We start from the raw sequence: 22583 nt of genomic DNA, 5'->3' as shown, positions 1-22583 counted from the left end.
CGGAGACGCGCCGGCGCCCCGCGCGCAACCTGGCATCGCCACCGAGGGCTGCGGCACCAAACGGGCTCCGGCCGCGGGGAGGGAGACGGGGGACGGGGCGAGCGTCCCGGTGCCGGGGATGTCGGGTAACGCCGGTGCCTCTCTCCCCTCGGCAGGGCTGAGCCAGACGAACAACGCGTCCCTGCGGAAGTGCGGCCTGCCGGCGTTCCTGCCCGAGGGGCTGCCGGCACTGCCGCAGCACGTGGTGCTGCACGGCCCCCTGCCCGCCCCGCCGCCCGGCCCCGACACCGCGCCCCCCCCGGCACAGCCCGCCTCGCCCCCCGACGCCAGGGCCGGCAAGCTCTCGCCACCAGCCCAGCCGCAGAACGGGGAAGGTCCGTCATCCTCCTCCTCCTCCTCCTCTTCCTCCTCCTCTTCCTCCAGCGAGGCCGTCCACATCAAGGAGGAGCCCATCGGCAGCCCGGCGAGCGAGGCAGAGGCGCCGAAAAGCGGCGGCCCCGGGGAGGGGAGCGGCAGCCCCGACGCCTGCTCCCGGACCTCGTCCCCCCGCAGCCTGCCCTCGGCAAAGGTCAAGTCGGAGCTCGCCAGCCCCACGCCGGGCTCCAGCCCGGTGCCCAGCGAGCCGGGGATGGGCACGGCCGGCGGCACTGTCTTCCTACCCCAGTACGTGTTCGGCCACGAAGCCGCGGTGGTGCCGCAGGCGTCGGAGATCCTGGCGAAGATGTCGGAGCTGGTGCACAGCCGGCTGAAGCAGGGCCACGGCGGCGCGGTGCCGCCCACCGTCTACGCCGGGGCGCCGGTGCCCAAGGGTGCCACGTGCTTCGAGTGCGAGATCACCTTCAACAACATCAACAACTACTACGTGCACAAGCGCCTCTACTGCTCCAGCCGGCACCTCGCCGAGGACAGCCCCCCCGGGGCACGCAAGCTCAAAGCCCCCCCCGGGGCGCCCAAGGGTCCCCCCGCCCCAGGGACGCTGCTGTCCCCCCCGGCGGGTGACGGGCAGGGGACGCCGGCCGGGGACGGGGACGCGGGCAGGGATGCCACGCCACCGGCCGCCCCGCCGGAGGTGAAGGCGGAGGAGGGGGGCGGCAAAGCGGGGTCCCCCGAGGCGGAGGGGGGGTCGGGGCGGTGCAGCGAGGACAGCCAGAGCCCCAGCAGCTCGGCGGGGGACGAGGGGGACGAGGACCCCAGCAAGACGCTGTGCGAGGCGTGCAACATCCGCTTCAGCCGCCACGAGACCTACGTGGTGCACAAGCGTTTCTACTGCGCCTCCCGCCACGACCCCCCCCTCCGCCGCCCCAGCGCCCCCAAAGTCCCCTTCCTGCCCCAGCCCCTTCGCACCCGCAAACGCCGCAAGCTCTACGAGATCCACGGGGCCACCCACCGCCCCACCGAACCCCCCCCGGCCCCTGACCCACCGTCGGCCCCCGACCCTCCGGGGGCTGCCCCCTCGCCCCGCTCCAGTCCGGATGCCGACGGTCCCATCGACCTGAGCAAGAAGCCGCGGCGGCAGGGCGAACCGGCACCGGCACCGCTGCTGCCCTTGGCCGACTACCACGAATGCACCGCCTGCCGCATCAGCTTCAACAGCCTCGACAGCTACCTGGCCCACAAGAAGTACCAGTGCCCGGCCACCCCGCTGCAGCCCCGCACCCTCGAGCACCTCCAGAAGATGAAGGGGACCGTGCCCGCCCCCCTCAAGGGTCGGCGCAGCCCCGGCAGCCCCGGCGAGGAGGACTCGGAAGGCGTACGGGCGAGGGCGGCGAGGGCGGGGAGCCCCAGCATCCCCTACCCCGGTGCATCCGCGGCGGACTCGCTGCAGCGTCACCCCAAGGGTCCCCTGCCACCCCCGGGGGCGAAGGGACCCCTCTCCGCCTGTCCCTACTGTCCCCTCAACGGGGCCGTCAAGGGTGACCTCCTCGAGCACTTCCGTAACGCCCACGGGCTCTTCATGGCCAAGCCGGCGGCGGCCGGGCAGGGGCTCCCCAACACCCCGGCACCCGGTGCCGGCAGGACGCCCGAGCCCCCGCTGCCCGCGGCGTCGCCCCCCCGCCCGCCTGCCCCCCGCCTCCGCCGGGACAGCTTCAACAGCAAGGAGGGTCGGGATGGCAGCGGCAGCCCCCGGCCCCCCGCCTCGCCCCGGCCCCCCGCTTCGCCCGGAGCCCCCGAGGGACTGCGGGAAGCCGCCCGCAAGCCCCCCACGCCCCCCACCTACACGGACAGGGGTGTGCAGACCCCCCCGGCCAAGGCCGTGCCCGGCCCCGTGCCCAACGGCAACCACAGGTACTGTCGCCTCTGCAACATCAAGTTCAGCAGCCTCTCCACCTTCATCGCCCACAAGAAGTATTACTGCTCCTCCCACGCCGCCGAGCACGTCAAGTAAAGCCCCCCCACTGCCCCCCAGTATCGCTCGGGGGAGCTGCAGGGGCTGGGGGACCGATGGCCAGCAGCACCCCTTTGCAGGGGTCAGGGTGATGGAGGACCCCCCCCCCCCCCCCGGGAAGCTCCGCCGGGGCGGTTTCAGCATCCGCAGGTCCCACCGGTGTCCCCAAACTTCGCCACGGGTTCGGGGGGTCCCGCACATCCCGGGCCGAGGACCCTGCGGGGGGCGGGGGGGGGAGAGCGCGGCGCTGGCGGGGGGGCCTGGCCTCCCCCCGACCCACGACGCGTGCGGTGCCCCTACCTCTGCCCCTGCCGCAGCCAGGGCCGGTGCTCCAGGGAAACTGAGGCAGGGGAAGGCGCACGGCCCTGCCCCGGCCGGGGGGCTGCAGGGGGGCTCTGCCCCCAGGTAGACACTACAGGGATGGGGAGGGGGGTACGGCCTGGCTGGGCTTGGCCCTGGGCACCCTAGGAAGCATGTGGGTGCCTCCCGCCGCAGACCGGACCCCGCAAGGAGACAGCACTGAAGGCGAGGATGGAACTACCCTGGAACCGTGTGTATAAGTGTGTACAGAAATAAATACGTCTACTAAAGCCGGGCTGCCGCCTGCCTGCGGGTGGGGGACGCTGCGGGGGCTGGCGAAGCCACCGTCACCCCGTGGGGTTGGGGGTGTCAGGCTGGGGACGTTGTGCGTGTATAGCCGCGGTGTCCCCGTGCCGTCCCTGGCACCCCTGGGTGGCACCCGCCTTGCACCCCCACGTGTCTGTGCCATGGGGCGACGCAGCCCCCCAGGCTGGGCTCCAGCTGGAGCTGGGCTGCAGGCCGATGGCTCGTTAATTAGCGGGCTAACGAAGCCCCTACCACTACAGGTGGGCTGTGCTGCCCTGGTGCAGGTCTCTGCCATGGCAGCAGTTCCTGCGCTGGAGCCCCAGACCCCTGCGGCGGGGTCCCCAGGTAAGCGTGGTCCCGCATCCCCTGCAGTGCAGCACGGGGGGGGGGGGCCCTAAGCACCCCCAGAGCACCCCCAGAGCACACAGCGGCTTCTCTCCCCTCCCCGCAGCTCATCCCAGTGCTTCCCAGTACAGCACAGATGGGCAGTGGGTCGTTCCCCTCCCTCCCAGCTTGCCCCCCCCCCCCCCCCCCCCAGTCTGGGCTCCCCATCTCCCACTGGGGACAGCCCCCCCCAGCCCCCCATAACCCAGTGCCAGCCCAGGCTCTGTTTTGTTCCCCGGTCTGGTGTCCCCAGAGCTGCGGGGCCGTTGCAGTCCCACGGGGCACGGCCGGGGCAGCACCAGCCCGGGGGGTTGAAGGGGGAGCTGGGGACCCCGGGGACTAAAACACCCCCCCCCCCCCCCCAAGGCCCCCTGCCAGCCCTGCTCTGGGCACCAGTGGCGTGGTCGGGGTCCTGAGCAGCCGGACCACCAGCAGCACAGGGCAGGGGGAATCCTCCTTCCCTTGAAATGGAGCCAGAACAGGCTTTGTGCCAGCTGCCCCGGCAAGTGGGTTTGGGGTGAGAGAGCCCCCCCTGCACCGTCCCCTCCTCGTGCTCGCCCGCAGTGCCAGGAGCGGGGGGGGGGGTCAGGCCCTGCGTGCCAGTTTGGGCGCTGGGCCGGCAGGGAGGAGGGTGCAGGCAGCAGCTCCCTTGGGGAGCGCTTGCGACAGGTCCCCTCCTTGCACGCTCTTGCACCACGCCGCAGCGCGGCCTCGGTGTGCCAAGTGGGGCGAGTGGCTGAGCCCCCACACGAGACGAGGAGACGAGCCACGGCATCGGTCAGTCACGGGAGCTTTACTTAAATAAATATATTTACAAAATAGTAGATACTAGAGAAGAGCCGGCCGTGCTCAGCCAGCGGGGTGCAAGGACAGGCTGGGCACCGCAGCAGCCTGCCCCCCCCCCCCCAGGGCATTGACCTAGTGGAGTGCTGGGACCCCCAGGGATGGGGGGGGGGGTGGTGGTGACAACAGGGCAACCCGGCCCTCACTGCAGCGTCTTCCTGCGGGGTAGCGGTGGGAGGCTGCGGGGCAGGAGGCTCTGCAGCACCGGGCTGCCCTCCACCTCCTTCGGTTCCTCCGTGGCGTCCAGGAGCTGCTGCATGTAGCAGGAGGTGCCGAGCAGGACGTGGCCGGTGGCCTGCATGGTGAAGAGCGTCCAACGCAGGGCTTCCCTGGGCAGGGAGGAAGGCTGTGAGCATCCCTCCTTGCACCCCACAGAGCAGATGGGTGGTGGGGCTGGTCCCCCCGCCCCTGCAGCATCCCCCCTCCCACAGCTATGTCCAGTGTCGTGTCCCCCCCCAGCACTCACTTCATCAGCCGCTTGGCCCCGTAGCAGCGCAGGTCGTAGGACATGCTGTAGGTGCCATAGAGCGTGGCTTTGACGTTGAGGCAGCCCAGGTCCCGCGGGTTGGTCTTGTAGAGGTTGAAGGTGACACAGGCAACGTCGATCCTCCGAGGGGGCTTGCAGGACAGGCTCAGCTGGTACCCGGGTGTCTGGGGGAGAGCAGGGCTGGGGTTACCCACCCTCCCGGTCCCTCCTGACCCAGCATCAGCTCCCAGTGTGGGATGTAGATGGGACAAACAGGGGTGCACTCACCTTGGAGGCAGCCCAGGTCTGCCCCTTGCTCAGGGCCATCAGCACCGTGTCCTCCTCCAGCGTCTGGAAGAAAGCCTCCGTCTCCACTGCGGTGCCATCCTCATCCAGCACCAACGAGACAGGACCCAGGGCGAGCAGGGCACTCTGAGCCTGCAAGGGTGCTGGGGGTGAGCGGGGCTGGGTGGGGGGTGGGGGGGAAGCCAGCACACCTCCCACCCGGGTGGACAGACAGCCCCCGGGGCGGGCGGGCAGCCAGCCAGCCCCCAGCTCACCTGGCGCAGCAGCTCGGCGAGGCTGTGTGCCATGATGCCCTTGCGCAGGCTGCGGTCCCAGTTGCAGACGCGGTAGGGTCGGGGCCGTGGGGCAGGGCTTGACAGCAGCTGCTGGGTCATGGAGGCACTTGCTGACACACATCTGAGGAGGGATGAAGGGGTTGGGGTGTCCTGAGACCCACTGCCAGCCCCCAAAATTCAGTGGGGAGTAGCACATCCACCTGGGAGGTGCCAAAATAGGGATGGCTCTGATGTCCCCCACCCAGGGACGGCGGTCCCCCAGCACTTACTTGGAGACAGGGGCAGCCAGACGCAGGCTCAGGGACTTGGCGTAATCCATCTTTGCGAGGAACACAGTCCAGCCTGCCAGGGAGAGAGGATTCAGCCCTGGGCAGGGACGGTCTCCAGCTCCTCTCCACCCGAGGACACCCCTTCTGGGCAGCACCTCCCGCGCTCAGCTCCAGCACAGCAGTGAGCCAGCGCCCTGACGCTGCTGCCTTTATGCCGGGGCTGTGCCTGGCCTTTGGCCGGGGCCAGGGTGGCGGCTGCTGCCCGGGCAGAGTCTGCCTGCCAGCGCGACTCTTGCGCAAAGCGGCACGTGGGGCTCGGAGCCAGCGCTGGAGCAAAGGTGAGACACAGGCACGGGGCTGCACCCTCACCCCGGCCCCTTGGGGAGGTGACAATGGGCTTGGGGAGCCAGGGGCAACCCCCCATCCCCATCCCCATCCCCATCCCCATCCCCATCCCCATCCCCATCCCCATCCCCATCCCCATCCCCATCCCCATCCCCATCCCCATCCCCATCCCCATCCCCATCCCCATCCCCATCCCCATCCCCATCCCCATCCCCATCCCCATCCCCATCCCCATCCCCATCCCCATCCCCATCCCCATCCCCACTCTCTCCTCCCGCACCGCTCCCGCCCAGCCCCTCCCCTTACATACCTGGCACAGACCCCGCCCACCCAGACCCACCCCTCCTGCCTCAGCCAATCCCCTCCCGGCCTGCAGGCACAGGGGGTGTGGCCAGCGCAGGGGGCGGGGCCAGCCTGGCACCACTGGGGGTGGTGTGAAGGTGCGTCCGCGTCCGGCCCCGACCCGCCGGCACCCGCGGGCTGCCCGAGCGCTGCTCCTCCGGGCGGGGCACGGCAACCCCCCTGCCGGCAGTGCCCCCCCCAGTGCCGGCAGTGCCCCCCCAGTGCCGGCAGTGACCCCCCCCAGTGCCGGCAGTGCCCCCCCAGTGCCGGCAGTGACCCCCCCTCCCAGTAGTGACCCCCCCTCCCAGTGCCCCCAGTGACCCCCCTCCCAGTAGTGACCCCCCCTCCCAGTAGTGCCCCCCTCCCAGTAGTGACCCTCCCTCCCAGTGCCCCCAGTGACCCCCCCTCCCAGTAGTGACCCCCCCTCCCAGTAGTGACCCCCTCCCAGTAGTGACCCCCCCTCCCAGTGCCCCCAGTGACCCCCTCCCAGTGCCCCCAGTGACCCCCCTCCCAGTAGTGCCCCCCTCCCGGTAGTGACCCCCAGCACGCAGCCTCCTGGGCACCTTGCACCTCTGGGACACCCTCCCCTGCACCCTCCCGGGGCCGAATGGGGCCCCAGGGTGAAGAGGGGGCCCCAGGGAAGGGCAAGTGGCCCAGGGGGGTGCACCACCAGCCGGGGCACGGGGCGCAGCGCCTGGCACCCTGGGGGCCGGGCCGGCCGGGGGGCAAGGAGAGGTGGAGCGGGGTGCCGGGGGGTGCCGGGGGGTGCCGGGGGGTGCCGGGGGGGGGCCCCGGGCTGCGGCGCAGGATGCGGATCCAGGGCCCGGCACCGCTGAGCACAGCAGGATGGGAACGGGGGGGGGGTCCGGGGCTGCACCCCGCAGCCGTGAGCCATCACACGTCTGTGTGCGCGTGTGCAGCGTGCTGCCGTGTGCACGTACGCGTCCCTCCGCGCGTGCAGGCGTATCTCCTCGCGCGTCTGTCTCCGTGCACGTATCCAGACGTGCGTTTGGCACCTCTGTGTGCGCGTACATCCACGCGCACGCGCGCGCGTCCGTGTGTTTCTGCACGTACGTATGCGTGGAGATACGCGTTAACACGCGTGCACGCACGTGCGCGCATCTCCGTGGGTCTGCGTGCAGGCGTGGCTACCCGCGCGTGCGCACGTGCAGCTCTGCGAGCACACCCGCACGTAGGCGTAGCTCCGCGCGCGGGCGCGCACGTCCGACCCGCGGTCACGCGTACGCTCGTGTACCCTTCCGCACACACACACCCGCGCGCGTACGCACGCTCCTCCGCACGCGCGTTCACGGTCACGCACCTCCCTGCGCGTGGCTGTCCCCACGTCCGCGCGCCCCCAGGCCTGTGCACGCGCGCACACCCCCGCACGCGCGTTCACACACCGAAAGCCCACCACCTCCGCGTGCCTAGCCCGTGTTCGCACACACGTACGGCACGTGCGGGTACGCGCACGCGTGTCTGGCTGCACGCGGCCACCCGCGCGTATGTGCAACCCCGCGGGCGCGTGCACACGCGCCCACCCCCATGCGCGTGCGTACCCCTCCACGTGCGCACAGCCGTCCCTCCACGTGTGCGCGTGCATGCCTGCGCCCCTCCTCCCGCGTGCACGCGCGCGCACACACACCACACACACACACCCCTCCCGGTGTGCGCATGCGCGTGTACCCACGCACGGCCGTGCACGCGTGTGTGACACACCCCCCCCACCACCACGTGGGCACGCTCCCCGCCGCGCGCGCCTCCCCTTTAAGGCGCGGCCGGGGCGGTGACGCGCGCGCGCAGGAAGGGGAGGGAAGAAGAGAGCGCGCGCGCGCCCGCCCGCCCCTCCCCCTGGCGCTAGGGCCGTCGCGCCTGGATGACGTCACGCCATGGCCGCCCTGCGCCGCCGCGAGTAGAGGCCCGGTCCCGTTCCGCGCCGCAGCCGCCGCCGCCGCTTCGCCTCCCCTTCCCCCCCTCCCTCCGCTTCCCCCCGGCCCGCCCGACCCGCCGCCCCGGCCCGGCCCGGCCCGCCGCACCCGCCCGTCCAGGTGAGCTGCTGCCCGCACGGCCGCCTTCGGCGGGCGCCGGCTGCGGCCTAGTGCCGGGGAGGGGGGGCGGGCCCGGGCGCCGGCGGAACCGGAGAGAGCGGTCGCTGGGGGGGGGAGGGCCTCGGGGCGGGGGCAGCTCCGGGGGGGGGGATGCTGGGGAGCGGGGGCACCCCCGGGAGGGTGTTCTCGGTGGGGGTGCTGGGAAGGGAGGGGCAGCTCTCACTGGGAATGGGGGGGGCGGGCCCAGCGCGGGGTGGTCCCGGGTTGGGAGGGGGGATCTGGGGAGGGAAGCGCCAGTTGGAGGCGACGGGAGGGCGGCAGCACCGGTTTGGGGCGGGGGGGCGGTTGGGGAGGGCAGCCCCGGGGTGGGGGTGGGATGGGGGTACTTGGGGTGGGGAGGCCTTACTTTGCGGGGGGATTTGGGGAGGGCCGCCTCGTTTGGTGAGGGTGCTTGGGGATGCAGCCTTACTTTGGGGGGGATGCTGAGGGGGGGCAGCACCAGCTTAGGGGGGAGCCTTGGTTTTGGGTGGGTGTTATGGAAGGGGTGGTCTCAACTGGGAAAGGGGGAAGGAAGGGCCTGCCTGCGGGAGGGCAGCGTGGGGGGTGCAGACAGCTCTGACTGTCCTCCCTCCCCAGGCAGGTGGGAACAGGGAGAGCTCCAGCAGCCTCGGCCCGGGGGGCACAGCAGAAGGACCTCAGCCTGGCAGGAGGCCCTGTGAGGTAAGGGAGGCACGGGGAGAAGGACTGGGAACCCCCAGCGACACCAGCTGCCCGCGGGGGTCTATCCTGCGCTGGGTGGGTGGGTACCTCGCTCGTGTGACGCTGGTTTGTGCTGGCTGCACAGCAGGAGTTGTGAGGTGCTCCTCTCTGCTCAGAGCTGCTGTCGTCTTTGCAAGTGCTCTAACATGCAGCTGCTGCAGGTGGTTTAAACTCCCTCTATAAGCTGCTTCAGCAGGGTTGTCTCTTCTCAGAGCTGTCCTTTCAGCATCCACACTAACAATTTTTTCTTTTCCTGCTGTCGGTATCTCAGCTCCTCTGAAACAACTGTTAACAGTTGCTTTGGCTGTAGCAAGAGCAGCACCTCCGAGGTGTGAATTCTTTCTCCGGGCCTTCCTAAGGTTTACCTAGATTAAGAAAAAAGGTCGTGGTCTAATCAAGACAACTCTTTGCAAAACGTCTGATCCAATCTCTTGAGCAAAGTTAGACTCTTGAGTGTGATTATTCACAAATGCTACAGAATACAGGAACAATCATACTGTTTTCTGTCATGGGGCTGAGGCGCTGATAATTCAAAATTAGCCTTTGCTGGCGGAGAGCTGCAGGAAGAGCCATGTGTGCTCCAGCAATAGGAAAATCAGTTGCGCTATGAAAACAAATTCCAGCTGCTTACAGCGCTGTTTCTCTTCAAGGTTCAGTCCCAAAGTCTGCCTGACAGAGAGCAGTGGTTAGCATTCTGAATCAGAGCTCCCTGAGCTCCTCTTTAAAATCAGCTGGCTGAAAATCGCTGTCACCAAGCAGTTCTCTTAAATTAAGGCTGAAAGGTTGCTCAGGTTTGGTTGTTGGTTTTTTTTTTTTTTGCGTTAAAAGCTTCCCTGCCAGCTGCTAGGTAATTGAAGTTCTCTATGCATCTTCAAAGTCAGTGCTTCTCTAAGGATGGCAGATAAGTGTGTAGTTAATTAACCCTGTTAAGGACCATAGTTTCATTCAATGTAAAGGACTGGGGGCTTTGCATTTGTTCTACTCATCATCTTAGTTTTACGTGATGCTCCTTTCCTGGATCACAAAGCATTTTATTTCCTTCTCCTCCTGTTGTTGCTACTGTTTTTTCCCCTATTGTGGTTCCTGCCCATTGCTTCTGTTTTGCTTCCGTTTTCCAATTCTTTGTTCCCAAAATCTTCTCGTGGTGCCTTTCTCTTCTCGCCTTTCCTATTTCCCATTCATTCTCCTTCATTCTTCAAGCCCATCCTCGTGGCTTGGCTTACACGATGTTCCAGAACTTCTCCATTCTGGATGTTCCCTGGTTTTCATTTATCCGATTAATGGAAACGTGTTGATTTTCCATAAGCTGTTTGGCTGTTAGAAAGTGGGGTTTTTTTTCCTCCTTTCTATCGCAAAGATTTCTGCCTGAAGCCAAGAGATTCCTTGCTTCTTTCCTTCGCATCTCTCCCGTGACCGCTCCAGGAGCTGTGAGGTGTCTGCTGGGGGGGTACAGAAGTTGGGTATGTGTTTGGTTCTTGCCATCTGACTGGCAACTTGTAGGATTTCAAGATTGAAGCTGATGGCTCTGTCAAGCTCCGGTTTTCTTTAGGGCACTCGGTGCCTTCCTGCTACCAGAGGTGCTGGAACCGTCTGAGCCGTCAGTTCCCATACTATATCCGAGGTATATTCCTTGTTCACTTGGAAATAGCTTTTTGTGGCACCCTGTGAAGGCTTACTCTTGGAGGGAGGAATTTAATGAATGGAAATAATGCTTGCCAGGAGTATTTTTGACTTGGTGGCTATTTCAAATCCCGTCTGAACTCACAGCTTTATCCTATAGGTGCTGCAGTTAGAGTAAGCTGCCATCCTTTCCATACTAGTTCCAGTTAATCTGCTCCCAAGATACTACCTGCAGCAGCAAGTCAGTTGTACACAAAGCTTAACTTTGGCTTAACTGAAGATGCTGCTCAAGCTTCTCATGATTTCTAATTGAAAACAGCACAGCATAGAGCAATACGAAACAGAATTTGAGCCTCTTGCCAGCCGTAGGCACTGTCAAGAGCCACGGATCCGGAATGTGTGTCGGTGAAACGCTGCACTGCCTTAGAGTAGTGTCCAAGGTACACGTGTGGTCACAGACTAAAACCTGGTTGGCATTACTTCCTTCTAGTTGTGTACCTTTTGATGCTGTTGATTTAACAGAGAGTAGAAGTTGGGCTTGATCTTGAAAACAGACCTGCTGCTAAGAACTCCAGCTCTCTGATTCATCTAGCTCTTGCCTTGGGCAAATCACCTAACAAAAGCGTAAGGTTAAAGATACTGTTTAAAGCGTAGCCTGGGTTTACCTGGCAATATTGAAATGGAGTTTTAAAGAGCAACTTAAGTAGCAAAGGGCTCTTCTCTTACTGCCTTTAGTGCTGTGTCAAGGATTCATAATCTCAATGCTGTATTTTAAGTTAAAAAAAAGGCTTGGATATCATTAAGTTTTGGAAGAAATATATTATTATGTGGCTGAAGCAGATGAATTTAAATTTCCCTAACACCTCCTCAATGTACAGTACCTTTTTACCTTGGGGGGGGTGTGGAAATCTGTGTAGTTTTAAGTAGTAATGTTATGAGACTTCAGTGGGGACAAGATGGGCCCCTTCGCTTTTGCATCCAGGTTCTTGCAGGGTGAGGCCGGCCATGTGAATGCCTCGCTTAGAAGGAGCATCTCTGTTCCACTGTATGCAAGCCATGAAACACTGGCAAAGTTAAGGAGTAATTAATGCTTCGTTCCCTAATTTGAAAAATTCCAGAGCTCGCTCTGTGAAACTTCAGCACTGGCTCTTGTTGCATATGTATTGTGTAACTAAAAGCTTCTCTTTTCCACCAGACCTGATTCTGTGTGTGAACCGGCTGCCTTTGAGGCAAGTCAGGGCTGCGTGCCGTCTGTGCCTGTACAGGGAGCGAGGCGAGGGGCTGCAGGGAGAGAAGGCGGGTTTGTGCCAAAGAAATAGCTGCAGATCGTTGCAGCCAAATATCCCCGAGGACACCCGGCTGTTCTTGCCTTTTTCATCCTGCTTTCCGTTATTTCTAGATAGCCGGTCAAATGTAGGTTTGCAAAAACTGCCAGGTGTTCTCGGTTGTAATTTGCTGCAGGTGGGACACCTGCAAAGTTTAGCTGTCAAATACTCTAATTTCTTTACTGAAAATATGTGAGCTGCTTTTAAGGGGCTTTCAACTCAGAGGAACGCACAAGCGATTCTAGAGACAGTAAAAGACATGCTTTTGGCTGCAAGTGCGCCCTACTATTGCATTTTCTCCAAAGCCTCTCGATAGAAAGGCTGTACCGACTTGTTTAGCCTGGCAAAGTGAGAGTTCTGTAAGCCTCATCTGAAAGACTTAGCGACCTGTTCTGAGCTAGTCTGCTTCAGACTTGCAGAAAATGAAAATTTGACACCCTTTGAGCAAATTAAATCAGTTTCATAATAGAAGGGGTTGTGCAGCTTTGACCAAAGTTGGCTTTGCCTGAACTGCCTGTAATTTTATAGATACCTCTGAAGATAAACGGCTGCTAACTGAGAAGTATTATTATATACCTGGTTCTTGCCCCATCATCCTAAGCTAAAAGTCAAACAATCTTATCTGGAGCTTGAGAAGTTAATTTTTTGCTTTTATAACTGGTTTTGAAGACAGTAGGAAACTGGCTTGGTTTTAAGGCACAAAAATTCCAAGCTTGTGGTGAGGAATGAAACCCGTTGGATTTCTGCTCTACCACTTATGTCAGTGCTGCTCAATTTGAAATACTTCCATGTAGTCTTTTTTCTTAGATTTTTCTGCCCTTCACCTGTATGTGTAACTAAAGGAGAATGGAAAGCATAAAAACCGAAATAAACAAAAAAACCCAAACATTTCCCTCCCTCCTTCCCCCCAAAAAAGCCCTCAAAAAGCCTTGTAGGATTCCAGAGATTTGGGATAAACTGTGATTTTCAGATTATTCTGAGACAGCGCTTGGGATGTGCACTTTAAACTGGAGATAAACTTGCTACCTGCAAAAAATAAATCCATTGGAGCTTGAAAGGAAGCTTGAGTGGTTAGAGCAAGTACTCTAGCACTTCACAGAATTCTCACTATGGTACTCTTACCTTTCATAAAGCTCAGTTATTTCTTTTTTTTCTATGAACAAGTGACTACGAGTAATACTAACTAGCTCAGTGCTAAGGCATTCTTCCATCTCAGATCACAGCAGAAATCTTATCTAGTCCTGTTCCATCATTAGTCTGACAGTTTTCCTTTAATTTCCATCTCCCTATTTTTTTCCCCCACTTCTGATTTTACCTCTTGCGTATCACAGGTTTGCTTTGGGGCATTTCCATGCAGCTGGAGGCTGGCTGAACTGTGGCTCTTGCCGAAATAATTTGGCGTAAAAGGAATTAGTGGAGGAACTATACATGCCTTCTGTGCTTTGCATCACTGCCTGCACAGGTGGAGGCACCGGGGAGGACATAAGGCCCGTTGCCAACGGGGGAACTTGCTATTTTCTTGGGAAATACACACCAAAAGCAGACTGCCTGGAATTCATGAACTCTTTTCAATTGGGCTGTCATTTATTGTGTTTCTTATCATTTCTGCCAGTGAAAATTAATAGGAAATTATTGTAATTGATGGATGCACTGGATTTTTATAACAGGTCTAATAGCTGCCAGTGGAGGTGAATGTTTTATATAAATCACCTTAGCTGGTGGTGAGAATGCATTCATATTTGTTTTCCCCCATCCCTCTGAAGGTCTCGATGTCGAATGCAGAAAGGCATCTAGTTCACTTAAATGCTTTCTCTTTGGTGCTGCATATTTGCAAGAAATCAGAGAACAAATTTCCTGAATACGTCTGCACTTGACAGCTTTTATATTTCTACTGGCCTCTTAAGGCCGACCTTTCAGCTGTAATACGCTAAGTTGTTCTACGTGCACGCAAAGTGTAACTTCTCAGGCACTTAGGCAATTAAAACTGCTGCCATAAAATTGCTCTTAAAGCCAGTAACAATTTGTGCAAGCATTTATGAACTCAGCATCAACCTTTATATACTGAGTAAGAATATAATTTGTTTGAGATTACATCTAATTTAACTACCCGGAGCCGTTTTCACCAGGAGGCAATTGCCGTCTTTTAATTTGGCTTTTAACTTTTCAGTAAAATCACAACTTTGGTTGCGAGCAAGAGCCAACTTCTTCAAATGTGCGGAGAAACAAGAGTAGCTGGTAGGAAGCTCAAAATGTGACTTTCCTGCTGCTCGGGGCCCCATCGAATGTTTAGATCATCCTCACATTTATCACTTGGTTAATGTTTGTGCAGGGCTTTGAATACATGAATTAGAGCAAATTTGCTCTACTGTGATGACAGTACAGCTGGCAGCGTACAAGACATAAATACAGCAGCTCTGGTCGTGGGAAGTTTATGAAGAAGCAGACGAGTAGCACGGGTAACAAAGTTGTCATGCCTTCCTGATTTCCAGGCACGAGCTCTTAACGCATAGAAGAGATGCTGCATATTCCCCGTGCTTACCCTCCGGCGGTGTTTCAGCACTGAGATCCCCAATTCCATCAGTACCAAAATATTTTGGGTTTCAGATGCTGGGAAGGCGGCTTGGATTTGCTTTGGTCGTGTTTACAGCGCGTGGCGGTCTGTTTGGATGCTGTGGTGTGCCTTCTGCCTGTCTGTTCTTGCTCTTTGATGGTAAATAATGAGCTTTAGTAAGTAATAACCTTTACTATGCAGAACCAGTCGGAGGAGCATAGCAAAGTGAATGGGTAGGTCAGGAAAAGGTTAAGTAGTGCAGAGCTGCCTAGTGGTAGTAACTTTTATTTCAGGAAGGATTGCTGGATGTGTTTAAAGGACCTACCAGAGTCTTGTATTTGTAGCGTTTCTGCACCAAAGATCTTAAAAATAACAGGTAAAAATCTGGTAATTTATGTCGTGTTTTTGTGCTTGCAGGGAGGTTGTAGCTAGGAGCAGCTGAAGTAAAACATGATACCTATTAAGATGAAGAAGTCCTGGTGATTTGTAACCCCGTGGCTTTTATTTAGCCCTAAATATGCTTCTGTAAGCCTTGGGTTTGTCTTTAGCTCTTCGTTTCTGTCTGATGGCTGCCCAAGCTTGTTCCTGTACAGACCTTTGGGTTTGGAGGAGGAGGTGGCCTATGCTGAAACGGTGAATTTAGTCCCCTGAAAGGTGCCACCTTGAGAGCACCCGATGCCTCTCTTGCGCCGTTCCACTGGTGCAACCAGAGAACTGCGGTGGGTGAGTTACCTCTCTGAGCTGGAAAACCTGCCAAGACACCTTTGGCAGCTTGGACTCTTCCAGAGCAGCCGAGTGCTGTTGGTTATTGCTGAGGGGGGAGGCGAGGAAAGAGTTGTCATCGTTGTTTACAGGGCTAAGGGCATGCTGCAGCAAGAGACCACGGCTGAAGGGTATGAGTTTTTAATCACCAAGAGCTTTTGTCTAGAGGTGAACCAGTAATCTTCCTAGCAAGAGACAGCTCAACCGGTTCCTTGGGTCAGACAGTTCTGCTATAATTCATGGGGTTTTTTTATTTTTCTGGAGTAAAATAAATAGATATGGGTTGGGGTTTTTTTCCCTGCTTTGCATCTTGTCCCTTTCGGTTGCATTTATTATGCTTATTCTAAGCAGATATCTAATTTTTAACTTATACCAAGCACATGTTTGTACTGAGCTTCTAGCAAAAGTGCGTGCTGCAGCCAGTTATGAAGTTGATCTGCTTCTTGGAAGGAATTTTGAATCTTTACTGTAGAAAGTGGGTGGAGATTAGATGGCAACACATGCACTGTCCAAATTAAACCTGATTAAAAATCCAAGAGTTTCCACGAATGCATTACTGTCCTTGCTTTCATATCTATTCTGGATGCAGTGTAACAAGTACTGTAAATATATAGGCTGTTTTTTTCCAGCATCACTGTGAGTTGTGCTCCTATGCCTCTTCAAGAGTCCGTGCAAGCTGTGGTGCCATGGGCTTAGAACTACAAAATACACCTGAAAACCTGGCCCTGTGTTCTGGAGCTCACTCCCTTGTTCACAGAAGAAACGGCGCTGGCATTGTGCCTGGGCTGAGGGGGCTACCTTGGGATTTCTAACGGTGGTTTGGTGGGAGCACTTGTGCAGCCTCACCGATTAGAGCTTGTAGGTGAAATTCCAACCTCGAGCTCCATCGTTGTATGTGGAGGGTAGCACGCTCTCATCTAGTCTGGGACAATATTGAAATCGGTTCTTTACACAGTTTGAACTATGTATTTCCTTCTTGAAGGTAGTATGGTAAACCATGTTCATGAATTCAAGCAACCTTTTCTTCATTAGGAGGTAAAATACAAGACTACAAATTCTGCAAGGTGAGCCTTTCTTGATTTCCCAGCTTGTTTTCCCGTAACAAGTGTTGTTTTCTACCCTCTGCAGACTATTGGGTACTGATGGACGTTTCCGACAGCCCTGAGCGAAACCCCTGCTCTCCTGATGAAGAGGACCAGCAGCTTTCCGATGACGAAGTCCTGAAGGAGAGCGGTTCAGACCGGGAACTTGACGGAGAGGGTGGGCAAGGCAGCGTCCTGGGAGAGGAGGAGGAGGAGGATGCAGCCAGGGGACTGAGTCACGGTGAAGAGGAGAACCACTCGGATGAAGAGGACCGCTTAAGTGAAACCAAGTCTCAGGAGTCTGACAACAACGAGCAGAGTGGGGAGCTGAAGAGTCCTCCGCCTCGCAAAGGAGAGGAGGAAGACCGGACAAATGACCTTGGTGATGAAGCATCCTCTGTCACCCGCGAACTAGATGAGCACGAGTTGGACTATGACGAGGAAGTTCCTGAGGAACCAAGTGCTGCTGTTGCAGAGGAGGATGGTGAGAAAGCTGCTGGTGAGGATGATGAGGAAGAGGACAAAGGAGATGATGGCCATGAAGATGAGAAAAAATCCAGCAGTAAAAGTGACGATGAAAAGGATGGCCAGGATCCCCTCAAGGAGAAGAAAAAAGAAGACGATGATGGAGAAATCGATGATGGAGAAATTGATGTAAGTAGGAGCTGGTCTGAGGTGGGCAGAGTCCTGCAGGGAGAGACCTGTCCTCCTGTTTCAGAACTGTTTGGCTCTTACACTGCCATGCCCTGTTTATTCTTTGATGTGAGTATCTGTGTTAACTGTGCAGGTAACACTCTTTTTCTTTGGAGGTAAGACCATACTATGTACCAAGTCCTAAACTCAGTGGCTTGGATGTCTGGTGCCACGTACCGTAGAAGAACTTGGTGCCGAACATTGTTGGAGCTGTCACGAATAAGCTTTGTTCCCATTGACTCTGGAAGGGCTCCAGTGCTTTGAGAAACTATTCTGCCTCAGCTCTCGGAGGACTTTTGAATGATGCTGACAGCAAATTACTTAGCCGTGGATTAGGCGTTCATAAGCTGTCTCATCGGTGCAGGCTGAGAGGCCGGTGCTGTAGAGTGGCTGCCGTGGTCGAGGCGTCGGGCGCGTGCGGGAAGCCTGTGGCCCAAAGCCGTTTGTTGGGCTGTAGCGGCGTCTGGGTGCGCAGGGGAGGAATGGAGGGTGCTGGGCTTTCTGGAAAGTGCCTAACCAGGCAGCCCCTGCACGTGGCTTGGGTGATGCGTTCAGGGATGCGCAGTCCCAGTAGCTACTGATTCACAGCTGAGAACAAACGCAGCTATTTAGAAAAATCGAAAACTGGGTTTAATTGCATTAGTGATAAGGCAAATAGCACTCTTTACCCGTGTTTGTCTTTAGGTAGGAAGCACTGCAGTGCAGCAGTTGTATTTAATACAGCTTAATACCAGTTTCCCTCGTGCAGGCAGAAGTAAACAGGCCAAAGCGATTCTAGGAGTAGAGTAGAAACCCTCCACTGGGTCTGGTGGACACTTGAATCCAAATAGTGGGAGTGCAAAGAGAGGTCACCGGTCCAGAGCTCCTGGCTGGCTCTGCTCCTGGCTGGCTCTGCTCCTGCCTGTCCGTGCCAAACGTGCTCCAGCACAGCTAGACTAGGTCGGGGCAGTGATGTGAGCATGTCCTGGTGACCAGGCAAGGAAGCAGTGGGCTGTGGATGGGATCACTGGTGGGGCTTCTCGTTCAGGGAGGGGAGGGTTCAGGCTTGGGAGATGATGTTGCCTTCCAGTCCCCGGTGCTGTGTAGCTGACCTAGCCACGTGCTCGGGAAGCTCGCGGGGCCTCGCTGGAGAGACCCTCCTCCCTTTTTATTGGAGAGTCGTATATTTTGTATTTTTACTCTAATGGTGCTTTGACAAGTTCTGTTGCTTAAAAATAGGTGATGTTATTTTTCTTCTTCATGCCCAGTCTGGCAGGTGAGTTTGTTAAACATTTATACACAAAACTTCTGGGAAAAAAAAAAATACATTTCTAATTCAGAAGGAATTTCAGTGTGTTGTGGGAGAGTCCAGGCGGGGGGGGGGGGGGAAATTCCTGGAGTCCTGACTCCATGCCTGCGTCTTGATTAAAATATGAATGCTTTCCTTTAGAGTCTGAGGCATTCGGGGGAGCGCTCTCCTTACAAAGCACAAGATGAATCTGTACTCTGGTTTTCATACATTAACTCATAACAGGGTTCCCAGCTGCCTGATTCCAAGGAGACCTCACAGAAATAAATACTTTCCCTTTTGTTCAAGTACAGCATTTGCAAAGACTTCACACAGTTCTTTTGAAAGAAGCAGAGTTGAGCTGGTTATACCATTCACGCGCCGTTGAATGCCATCCCTGGCTTTGGGGGAAACTGTTAAATCTCTGCATTTTATTCTGCTTTCAGAGCTCTGTCTTGGAGGAGGGGAGTATTAATGCAGATTTTAATTTGAATCTATGTGTAGTCTTTAAAATCCGTTCTTGTTCAGGAGAACCTCTCCTTGTATTGCCCTCGGAGGAATGCAGCAGAAGAGGCTGTTAACCCATCTCTCTGTAGATCCTTTGTTTATCTACAGCCGAGTGATGTGGGTTTTTTCCTCCTTTCCAGCTGCTAAATTGATCAAAGTACATAATTTTCTTAATCTTTTCCATGTAGACAACTGCTGTCCCTGCCACGGGGTCGCTGCGATTGCTGCGCAAAGGGAAGGTCTCCACCAGATGCTCCCTCTTCAGATGTTTCATATGCTGAAAACTTCTGTGGCGGTGAAATGGAGGCAGTGCAAGGGAAGGCCAGGGTGCCTTTTAGGACAAATAACTGATTTCTTTGCCATATACCCCTGACAGCTCTCTGGTCATGTATGCCTTTGTGTACATCGCCACTTCTTTTTAGCTCCTTTTGACTTTTCAGATGCAGCCTGATGAAGCCAGTAAGGTGGCTTTTTTTTCTTTCCTGGGGAACAAAGGCAAAGGCTGGTACTTTAACAACTTTATTCTGGAGGTGTTTCATGACTGTTATTTCACACTCATCCCCTGTGGTTCTTAACCTTTGAAGCAACCTCTATCTCCCAGAATTTCTTTTTGGGGCTGGGGATAATGTAGAGTTTTGTTAGAGCTGATTCACAGCTCCTGCGTAGAGCCAAGGAGTAGAAGGGAAGGTGTCAAGTTGTTGCCGGAGGGGACTAGAAGAAATACATGTGACTTTTTTTTTTCCCAGAAAGCTTGTGTGCGAGGTTGTAGGGAAGCATTTTATAATTAGTTATCATAATAGCATCCTTCAGAACTTGATGTATAGGCACGTGAGGTCTGTACTGGGTTACCGCATTAATGCAGGAATACCGCTGTGTATTTTAAATCAATGAACAAAAGGAATTGGCTGAATCGGGATGACATGAGTGCTGAGCAGGGGACAGCCCGGTTTAAAGGCTCTGAAGGGTAGTGAGTGGTACTACCCGTGCCAGCCGAGCCGCGGTGGCTGTCAGTGTGCGTGCTGTTGGGCAGCGGGAAGGAAAGGTAATGCGATTTAGCTCGTTTGCCTCAAAAGAGCGTGAAGCCACCTCTAACTGCCTTGCGCTTGCTGTCAGCTAAAAATGCACAACCAGCCTCGTTCAGCTGAGGTATAAGAGCTTAATCCATTGTACTGTTGATTTGGAGTCTTTAAGTATATGTCGGGTAAAATAATGAAGCCTTAAGCCTTGGTCTGTGGTGTGGCACCAAGATGTCCGTAACGCCTGAAGGGTTTGGGGTCTCCGCTGAAATATGAAAGTTAATGCGTCTCCCTGTTCGTAGCAGCACATTACAAAGATGCTATGGGGTGTTTATCGCAACTTTATATTGCTTTTCTCTTGTGTTTTGCTCCAGGGTGTGTTTTCAGTGACTGATATTTGACCATATTGTGAAATGTCAAGTCGCTGCAGAAAATGCACCACGTGAAATGTCAGCTTGTCTGTCTGTTCCAGGATGATGACTTAGAAGAAGGAGAAGTTAAAGACCCCAGCGACAGAAAAGTGAGGCCACGTCCCACCTGCCGGTTCTTCATGAAAGGTAATAACATGCTGTAACAGTGGAAGAAAACTAAAGATTTTTCTTGTTTGATTTTGTACCCATTAAGCTGCTGTCTACATGATAAACTCTGCCCCGGGCGTCCTCAGTATCACCTTTCTGTTCCTTGATGGCCAGATGCTCGATTTACATAAAGCCAATATGCAAAAATGGCTTTACCCGAAGCGGGGTGAGCCTGATGGAAGCAAATAAAGGAAAACTTGCTAGTGGTTTTTAAAACGTCATGGAATAAAACTGCTTGGGCTGATTTAACAATCAGCTATTGCTTAGAGGTTATTCTGTGGAAAACAAAAATGGCAAACGCTCGTTATTTCTTATCAAGCTCATGACTTGCTGAAACCTTGTTTCTTGCAATCCCATATCTGTCTCACTTGCCCACTTATTAAAAGGCATTTGCTGAAGTTTTAAAATTGAAAATAGGGCTAGAAATACTATTTCTCTATGAGAAATATTGATGTGACATCATGTTGACATCCACCGAACTGCTGTAGCCCCTGCAGCTGCATCTGTTGACCAGGTTCCTGCGTTGCCTGCACGGTGGTGTCGGGTGTTGGCAACTCACCTGTAACTGTTTTCACAAGCAACCCAGAAACCCCAGCGAGACAGCGTGCTTGAGGGGTGACGTGGGACCTGGCAGGGTGAGACGTGCCGGTGGCCAGTGTTTCCACTGGGCTGAGGAAATGGTCAGCTAGAAAAAAATAATCCTCATGTAAATAGAAACTTTTTCCTCAAGCCGGAAGATTGCTCTGTGCTGTATCAGCATTTCTGAAATATGATTTGGATTGTCAGCCTCAGTTGGAAGGAATGGGGGTAGGAAATCATAAAATATATTTCTTCGAGTGAGACCTAAGACTTGAAACTTTTAAATCTAAACAATTGTATTTCTTTTTTTAAATTCTTATTAGTAGGACATTCACCAAAGTTTGTGCAAGAGCACAACAGCTGTTTTAGACTGTCCTGCTTTTTTTTTTTTAGTGTAAAGAGTAGGTTTTATAAGTTTTCTTATTTAAACTGATTATAGCTCTCTTCCTCTTCCTTCAGCTTCGTCTCATTTAATGTTTGCTCATTAACATGGTTTTATTTACAGTTGCCCTTGAAATAATTTATGAAAATCTGAAATTAAAAGAAGGGTGGAGAACAGGGTGGAGTCTCTTATTCCTTGCGTCAGTGGCCTATGCAACGTAGGGAACCGCTTAGGGGGTTTCCGGAGACGTGACCATCAGATATCACATCCTTGGCTTCCTGAATGGCTTCCGGTATAGAATTTTCTGCCGGTGCTGAGAGACAAACGTGTTGGTGGTGATGGTGGAACAGGGAAGTCTCTCTGCAAGGAGAGCTGTTTGTTCCTGAATCCTTAACGTGACATACACCTCCGCGTAGTGTGGAAATATTTGCCCGAGTCAAAGTTCAGACTGCAGAATCTCCTGCTGCAGTTGTTTTTCTTTGATTTGGCGTGGGTTCAGATAACGTTGACATCCACTCTTACTCACCCCTTAAAGGTTTTATTGCCACCAGGGAGATCAGGCGCTGCTCACATGGGACCTTGAAGGCGTTCAGATTTTTGTCCTTGCTGTGTTTGAGGAGCACCGATGTGGCTGCATCTGTCCAGTGGCACGACTAACTAGCTTGCAGGGCCCCTTACTTGTCAGGGTCATCATTCTCCTTGACGCTTCAGTAGGAATAGTGTTTGTGTAGGTGTCTGGCAGCCCCTACCGTGGATGCTCAGGCATTGTGTCACTTCCTGAGCCGCCGTGCAAAGGGATTCGTGCTCTCGTGATGTTTGACAGTACAAAAGCATCCAGTGTTACCTCTGCCCGTGGTTAATCTGGGACCGATGAGGAGCAGTTCCAGTGTGAATTTCTGATGTGTTGCCCTGCCAGCCGAGATCAGGGATTCCTCCTTGGGGCACAGCAGTGGTAACTGCTCCGTTGCCTCTAAACTCAACGTGCCAATGCCCGAGCTAGCGCAGAATTAGTGATGGTTTTGTGATGCAGTTGTCTACTGGGAAATCTGCAAAATGTCTGTTGCCTGATGTTGAGTGGATTGCCAGAAGGAGGGGAAAAAAAAAAAAAAGGGAGGGGAGGTTTGTTTCTAAGGCAAGCTAAATTACAGTTGGAAATTAGCTTTGTACCCTGTTAGAGGCTCCTGAGTGTTAC

General features: G+C 55.8%; 3 protein-coding genes across 9 annotated transcripts in view; 2 read left to right on the top strand and 1 right to left on the bottom strand.

Moving 5' to 3' along the window:
* Positions 1-2976, top strand: part of ZFPM1 (zinc finger protein, FOG family member 1) — a 34393-nt gene extending 31417 nt beyond the window's left edge. For both annotated transcript variants that reach the window (XM_075765760.1, XM_075765759.1), the window contains one exon: positions 156-2976. In XM_075765760.1, the coding sequence (XP_075621875.1) occupies positions 156-2386 (2231 nt within the window). In that variant the 3' untranslated portion in view covers positions 2387-2976. The remainder of the gene's footprint in view (positions 1-155) is intronic.
* A 1193-nt stretch (positions 2977-4169) lies between these two features.
* On the bottom strand, positions 4170-5875 carry CIDEC (cell death inducing DFFA like effector c). Its single transcript, XM_075765772.1, has 6 exons — positions 5691-5875; positions 5536-5608; positions 5246-5387; positions 4974-5123; positions 4686-4870; positions 4170-4548 (listed from the first exon to the last, which is right to left on the bottom strand). The coding sequence occupies exons 2-6, from the start codon at positions 5583-5585 to the stop codon at positions 4362-4364; spliced, it is 714 nt and encodes a 237-aa protein (XP_075621887.1). The 5' UTR covers positions 5586-5608; positions 5691-5875; the 3' UTR covers positions 4170-4361.
* A 2334-nt stretch (positions 5876-8209) lies between these two features.
* ZC3H18 (zinc finger CCCH-type containing 18) overlaps positions 8210-22583 on the top strand; it is a 46703-nt gene continuing 32329 nt past the window's right edge. For 3 of the 6 annotated variants that reach the window (XM_075765307.1, XM_075765304.1, XM_075765302.1), the window contains exons 1-4: positions 8210-8270; positions 8907-8990; positions 16416-17023; positions 20325-20409. In XM_075765307.1, coding sequence (XP_075621422.1) covers positions 16430-17023; positions 20325-20409 — 679 coding nt within the window. In that variant the 5' untranslated portion in view covers positions 8210-8270; positions 8907-8990; positions 16416-16429. The remainder of the gene's footprint in view (positions 8271-8906; positions 8991-16415; positions 17024-20324; positions 20410-22583) is intronic. The other 3 variants (XM_075765306.1, XM_075765305.1, XM_075765303.1) reach the window with 1 other exon arrangement.

The sequence above is a fragment of the Balearica regulorum genome, chromosome 13 (assembly GCF_011004875.1).
Source record: "Balearica regulorum gibbericeps isolate bBalReg1 chromosome 13, bBalReg1.pri, whole genome shotgun sequence".
In the NCBI taxonomy this organism is placed as follows: domain Eukaryota; kingdom Metazoa; phylum Chordata; class Aves; order Gruiformes; family Gruidae; genus Balearica; species Balearica regulorum.
Note: the sequence above shows the minus strand (reverse complement) of the source record. Positions and strands in the feature narration are given on the sequence as shown.